The 7,610-nt window shown below is 41.3% G+C and overlaps 2 protein-coding genes across 4 annotated transcripts in view; both read right to left on the reverse strand.

Moving 5' to 3' along the window:
- The window catches only part of LOC111971721 (uncharacterized), a 233,612-nt gene that overhangs the window by 188,986 nt on the left and 37,016 nt on the right, over positions 1-7,610 (reverse strand). The gene's annotated exons all lie outside the window — the stretch shown is intronic.
- LOC139028602 (gastrula zinc finger protein XlCGF49.1-like) lies at positions 6,298-7,399 on the reverse strand. Its single transcript, XM_070446434.1, has one exon. The coding sequence runs from the start codon at positions 7,393-7,395 to the stop codon at positions 6,808-6,810; it is 588 nt and encodes a 195-aa protein (XP_070302535.1). The 5' UTR covers positions 7,396-7,399; the 3' UTR covers positions 6,298-6,807.

The raw sequence follows: 7,610 nt of genomic DNA on the forward strand, positions 1-7,610 counted from the left end.
GTTTACCACAAAATCTCCTATGATTGCTATCTTTCAAGCTGAGAGCATAATTGTTTAGAAAGAACAGTGTGTTAGCAAGAATAGAGTATAAGATATTAGAATGAATTTATTCCATCTACATCACCTCAATAAAGTAAATATTCAACTGTCCTTGTTCTAGCCTAGATTACTGTCTCTCTAAAAAGTAATTTACACAATCCTGTTTCAAATGACAAGTTAATAAAGGGTTAATGTGGGTATGTGTGAATTACCTTATTACCTTAAGAAACTTCAAAATGATAACTATAATATGTCAGCTAATGAATAGTGCCCAGACATCCCCTGCGTACATCTCAAGCCACACTGCTATCATTTCTCACCGCTGTGGACGTACTAGTCTGGTAAGGTTAGTCAGGAAGGAGAAGCTCTTGTAACATAGTTGGCACGAGAAGGGCCTCTCCTTGGGGTGAACGTTGGGTAAGCTGCCTCCAACGTCGTTTTAGAGAATTTGGCTGTACATCCAACCGGCAACTCATGTATGGCCACTCATCACATATGTGATGATCATGCTGTTTAATCAGCTTCTTGATATGCCACACTGGACAGGTGGGTGGATTATCTTGGCTAAGTAGACATGCTCACTAACAGGGATGTAAACAAATTTGTGCAAAACATTTAAAAGAAATAAGCTTTTTGTGCGTATTGAACATTTCTGGGATATTTTTCAACTCATGAAACATGGGACCAARACTTTACATGTTGRGTTTATATTTTTGTTCAGTGCAAATGCATATTCCCATTAAACTGATTGAGATTAATTAAATTATTGTCATGGAGATGCTGTTTGGACGTTTGGTATAACGTGACCAATTATCATACATGGTTGACAGTGAAGGTCTATTTTGAAATAGCCTATTCCTAACTTGGTTTTTAAGGGGATTTAAAAATATAAACAATAGATTGAATTTACGAACACAATCTGGAATGCCAAATTCAGAGMGTTTTTACACAAAATCTCCTATGATTGCTATCTTTCAAGCTGAGAGCATAATTGTTTAGAAAGAACAGTGTGTTAYCAAGAATAGAGTAMAASATATTAGAATGAATTTATTCCATCTACATCACCTCAATAAAGTAAATATTCAACTGTCCTTGTTCTAGCCTAGYTTTACTGTCTCTCTAAAAAGTAATTTACACAATCCTGTTTCAAATGACAAGTTAATAAAGGGTTKATGTGGGGTATGTGGTTAATTACCTTATTACCRTAAGAAACTTCAKATGATAACTATAATATGTCAGCTAATGAATAGTGCCCAGACATCCCCTGCGTACATCTCAAGCCACACTGCTATCATTTCTCACCGTTGTGGACGCTACTATGTCTGGTAAGGTTAYTCAGGAAGGAGAAGCTCTTGTAACATAGTTYGCACGAGAAGGGCCTCTCCTTGGGGTGAACGGTRGGGTGCTCTTTCAAATAGTTTGCTCTAGTGAAGCAGCTTGTCTCCGTCCTAATGCTCGGCCTCACACGTTGTGATCCAGTGATTACGTGAGGAGGTAGAAGCAGGAGCCACCACCCTCAGGTGTAGTATTTGAGCTCCCTCCTTGACCTCTAGCCATTGTTTGGGTGTTGTTGGGATTGTGTGCTGCGTTATAGGCTAGGTACATCTTGTGGTGGACACCCATCCTGACCCTGTCTGTATTAGGGTAACTAGGTCCAGGCTTTCTATGAACCCAGTCATCAGGCATTAGACGAGACCCTGAAGGAGAAGACAGACTACCTGAAAGACTACCACCAGGGGGGTTTCCCACCACACTCTGAAGGCTGAAGCCCAGGGTGACCTGCTCTGTTCATCATGGATACTGTGGTGTTTGTATCATAGGAACAAGAGGGTCTACTCTCTATCAGCCTCAGGCCCGCTTCATCCCTGCACTGAGACTGTGAAGAGAAGGGTCTGGGCTGCAGACTGGATCCCTGATTGGAGTTTTCTGTCTCTCTGCATGACCACCAGGACTGAGGTTGTTCAGTCCACCTGTGCACTGGTTGTGTTCTGTGTGGTGGTGGAGTCTCTGTCCTCGTGGTTCGGTCCTGTTCTGACTCGGGAAGGAAGAGTGGCGGCTCCTGATCTGGGGCTAGGGTTTGTGATCAGCCACCTCAGAGTCCAGTCTCTCCCGTCAGCAACACCCGGATATCAGCAGGTCCTCATGACGCACACTGTAAACACACATTGGACACAGAAAAGCATAAAGGTTTATATAAGAAACTCAGCTGTACAAACAGAAACATGACATTATAAAATGTTAACGACAGTCAAGCCCATCTCTAACACTGTGATTCAAGTACCTAACAATATGAAGCCATTGTAGTTTATTATAAAAAATGTCCTTATGTGTTGATTCATGAATGAAGTATAATGTTTTGGTTTGCATGAGATAAGGGAAACTCAGTCCCTCAGATTGTATTTATTTTATTTTATTTATTATCAGCACAAACGATTTTTCTATTTAATTTCAACAAAATGGTCACAACTCTAACATAAAGGGACTTGAAAGTGCAGTACTTTATTTCACAAAATGATATGTGACAAGAAGTATACATTTTCTCACTGCGGTAACACTATCTTTTGTAAATCTGGTACACTCACTTTGATAAAGTGAAGTTAGAATACACTGGAAAAGTTCCAAATTAAATTACACACAGCATCACTACTGCATGTTCAAGTAAACATGAACTTCTTTAGGGATATTCCCCTTTTTTTAAATTTTCGCCTAAAATGACATACCAAATCTAACTGCCTGTAGCTCAGGCCCTGAAGAAACAAGGATATGCATATTCTTGGTACCATTTGAAAGGAAACACTTTGAAGTTTGTGAAATGTTGAATTGAATGTAGGAGAATATAACATAATAGATCTGGTAGAAAAAAATACAAATAAAAAAACAAAGTTTTTTTTTCTAACACCATCTTTGAAATGCTATCACTCTAGTTGTAATTCCGATGGTTGTCCACAAGATGAACAGCAGTGTATGTGCAAACGGATAACTTTGAAGTATGAGTTAAACTACATGACATTTAGGGTGAAGTCACCCAGGTACATTTGGGCAAATCGTAAGGGAGACATTTGCATTCATATACATTTTATGCAAGAATATCATCAAATCTGTATACTTGGACTTTGATTAGCTTTTCCAACATTTGCAAAAACAACCAGTTTTTCATAACTTCATAACTCTGAATATTCTTATAATTTTTGTCCGAAAGGAAAAGGCATGCTGTCCGCAAAAGGTTAGCACCTACATTTTGCGACATACAGGGGTTTCCCGGATACTCCCGTAAAGCCCAGCTCATTGGCTATCTAGCTAGCTTTGTTTGACCCCGATTGTGCTATATTTTGACAAAAGATACAGTCAATCAAATGAAGACCGTCCGCGTTCATTGGCGTGCCATGAAGGCGTCGCCCTCTGGACCAAATTTGGTGTCCCTATAGGATATAACCAGTTGTGGGCCGTCAGGGCCAGCAAGGCCTTTCTCTGCTGGCCTAAACATCATCAGATATATATATTATTTTTAAATACATTTTCCACAAATACATGTATTAAAATTATTCCCCAGAGTAAGAGTTATACTCTTCATTTTCATAGCTTTTCCTCTTGGTTGCACTGCTTCCAGCCCCAGGTTGAGATTTGGAGGGCTGGTCTTTCATGTTAGATCTTGTTATCCAATCAATATTCCACCATCATGTTTGCCAGGGGTCTAAAATCTGCCCTCAGGCCTCAGAATCAAACAGTGCGGACGCTTGTAGCTTAAAGTGAATGGGAAATGAAAATTTTGTGTCAACCACAATCAGCTTTAGAGTTGGCTATTGTAGCCTGCCTCGCTGCTCCAGGGTTACACAAGGAGCCAGCTAGCAGGAGCTAGTTGCTGTGCACGTCTTTTGATTGGATTACCAATATTGAGAGGCAGGTCCTATGGGCAGGTCTATGCAGAACCTCAGAACTAGGAAACTGAATTTGAATAAACGAATTAAATTCGCGTACTACAAGCTGTTTTTTTCAACCCACAATGGCGGAAGGCGGAGAAGATATCGATTTGGTCGAGGATATAATTATAATGCCATTCTCAAGACGAAACTTTTCAAAGAAAAGTTAGGACATTGTTAAGGAGAGGTCGCCTGACGCCAATGCTACCAAAGCCTGTCACAAGGCGGAAAGGGGTTCGTTCGCCACTTTCAAAAGTTCCAACTACGAGCGCTATCAAGTTGGCTCACAGCTCCGAGAAGCACGGCAAACTGTACTGCTGGCGAAATGCCTAATTATTTGCAAGTGATTGAATTTGGTGTTTGGAGCCACACTGGCTTTGCAAACTTTGAGTTTCTAACCAAGGCAGCAACGAGACACCAAAGTACGGCTGGGCACTTACAAAGCAATGGTGCTTTTGAAAAAACTTTTGGGATACCGAGTGGATCTACAGCTCAACGAAACAAGCGTGGCAGGGCAAACGAAGCTGCACAATGAAAAGGTGAAGAAAAATAGGGAAATATTGGAAAAGACTCATTGATTGTGTCCATGTTTTTGGGTAAAACACTGTTTACCCAAAAATGTCAATTTTCAAGGTTACGCAATGCCTGGGTTTATACTGCGTTTCTGTCTAATGTTTATAGTGTCTAGAGCCCATGGCATCATAATGATGGTAATAAGAGGTGGATTAATTCGGGTGGGACTGATGAGGACACTCACTGAAGGCCCAGGCCCCAGCCACGGCACGCCACTGGGATATAACTATACCCCTAATGATATAGTGAAGTCTGGTTACGTTCTAGGTTCTCTGAGGAAACATACGAACGTGATTTGACCGGTTGAAACATTTAGGGTTAGATTTTCACAGATTCCTTTCTTTGCAAATTGAACAAGTGGAAATACAAAATCGATCGTGCATGCTATAATGGACCTTTTTAGGATATGAAAAAGGATTTTATCTAACAAAAAACACTTCATGTTATCTCTGGGATCCTTTGGATGATAAATCAGAGCAAGATTTCAGAATGTAAGTACACATTTTGCGCTTCAGAGGTGAATTTTATCAAACCTACTCGTGGTGAAAAAAGTGTTTTTGTTAGCTCTCAAACAATAGCATGGCATTTTTTTCGCAGTAATAAGCTACTGGTAAATTGGACAGTGCAGTTATATGAACAAAGAATTAGTTGTTTCTAAATCATCCCCACTACATTTGAGTCCTTTGCTGTAGTTACAGAATGACTTAATTGTTGTTAAACCCATCATGGTGGATCATAAATATGATAGTTGTGGGTAAATATGAGTCAGCTATGATAAGTCAAGTCATCATCAGACAAACCTGACTAAACTATTTTGAAGTGTACATGTAACCAAGTTAAGAACGTACCGTAAGCTCACTCCACAGCTACCTTGAAATGTTGCAGATGAAGCCATTCAAGAGMTACCTGTTGTATGGTGAAGTAGATTTGCATGTTGTCAAGGAGGGCAGTCATGAGTGTTGCAGAGGATCACTGGTTCAAGCCCAGTGTGGGGCAGTCAAACAGTGGTGGAAGCTAAGCTGTTAGCAGCATACTGACTCCCTTGACATAGAGTAGTTGTTTGTTAGTGTGGGTATGTGTAGGTATATTTAGTAAGTGGATATTGGTTATAAAGCGCTGTTGTGTGTATGCAGAATAGGGTGAAAGATATGATGCACAGTGTACAAAACATTATGAATATTGAGTTTGCACACCCTTTTGCCCTCAGGACAGCCTCAATTCATCGGGACATGGACTCTACAAGGCATCAGAAGTGTCCCACAGGGATGTTGGCTCCAATGCTTCCAAACAGTTGTCAGGTTGGCTGGAAGGCACCTACTACTAGTGATGCTACGTTTGATACCAGAGCTCTGAGGCATGCGTTGAAATCTCTAAGCAGTTTACTTCAAAGCAGTGTGCCGATGCTTGTATAATTTTATCAGAAGCACGTGTTCAATGACGTCCAAAACTTTGTTTTGTCGATTAGCCACCTGATTGGTTTGGTATTGGCTTCTGTAGAAGACAAAAAGGCTATCCTATGCTACGGCGTGTGTGACMTCATCTATAATAATTTGGCTGTTCCAATTTCTTTTGATCAGCAGGTACCACTAGTGTACACTGTCGATCAAAGCCTCAAGTAATGAACATAATTGGCTGGAAATACTCAGTGCTTCAAAAACCTGTTTCCCCATCACTATTTACTACCATACCCCGTTCAAACACACTTAGATCTTTTGTCTTGCACATTCTCCCTCTGAATGGCACACATACACAATCCATGTCCAAAGAATTTCAAGGCTTAAAAATTCTCTTTAATCTGTCTCTTCTCCATCTGTACAGATTGAAGTGGATTTAACAGGTGAAATCAATAAGGGATCATATCTTATGGTCAGTCTGTCATGGAAAGAGATGTTCCTAATGTTTTGTACACTGTCTATTAAGGGAGTCTCAATGAAAMTCAGACTGAAAAGTCCCATTTTGCATTATTAAACATAAACAAGTTTTAAATACACCATATGAAAATCACACATATGTCTCAGCTAAAACTCTGCATGAACTTGAGAAACTGCATTCACTCATTAAAAGTGTATTGGGTGGGGCGGATAGTTGAATGGATGTAATGAAAATAATACAGCCTACACAATACAAACACAATATGTAACAGATGTTTTATGTCTGACTGCAATATTCAACAATGAAATCTGTTACTGTCGTTATTCCAAATGCATCTGTGGGTCTTTTCTGCTGACAATGAAAATTAATATGTCTTTATTGCACGGTTTGATCTAAACATCAGAAGCTATCCAGTGGAATGGTTTTTCTGCTGGTGTATCCTGAGATAGCTCCTTTCTGAGAACCTCTTCCTGCAGTGCGTTTTGGTAAGTGGCCTCTCTCCCGTGTGGACCTTCAGGTGCATCTTKAGCTGGTTCTGACGGGTGAACCTCTTCTCACACTGGGGGCAGCTGAAGGGTTTCTCCCCTGTGTGGACCCTCTGGTGCCTCTTCAGGTCACCAGCCTGGGCAAAGCGCATGTGACACTGGGTACAGCTGAAGGGTTTCAGCCCTGTGTGGACCATCTGGTGCCTCTTCAGGCTGGATGAGTGGGAGAAACTGGCCCGGCAGCAGATGGCAGCTGAATGGTTTCTCCCAGTGTGCATTCTCTGGTGGACCTCCACCTGTTTGGGGAAACTGAAGGCTTTCCCACAGAACGAACACGGGAAGCGTTTCTCTTTGCAACCAGATCTGCTGATAGCATTACTACTACTGTCATTTGTCAATGGGCTTGTGTAGACATTTAGTGCACAAGCATTGTCTGAGGTCTGGTTTAACAGGAGGAGAGTGTGAGAAGGATGAAGGTCAGGGAGTGTCTGTGTTGTCGCAGGGTCCATTGTCCAGTTGATAGATCCTATAGAAGGCAGGCAGAAGGCAGCACCTGTTAGGGGGTTAACCTGACGCACCAGCAGTCTCTCTGATCACAACTATAGGAGCAGGAAGGAGCATCGCTAGCCGCGTCTTTGTCTGTTCTCTCCAGCTGAATACAGACACTCCCTGCAGACCAAATCTAAACTTCCGCCTGGTCTCACCAAGTCCCCCTGTTTTGTCA

The sequence above is a fragment of the Salvelinus sp. IW2-2015 genome, linkage group LG13, assembly GCF_002910315.2.
Source record: "Salvelinus sp. IW2-2015 linkage group LG13, ASM291031v2, whole genome shotgun sequence".
NCBI lineage: Eukaryota > Metazoa > Chordata > Actinopteri > Salmoniformes > Salmonidae > Salvelinus > Salvelinus sp. IW2-2015.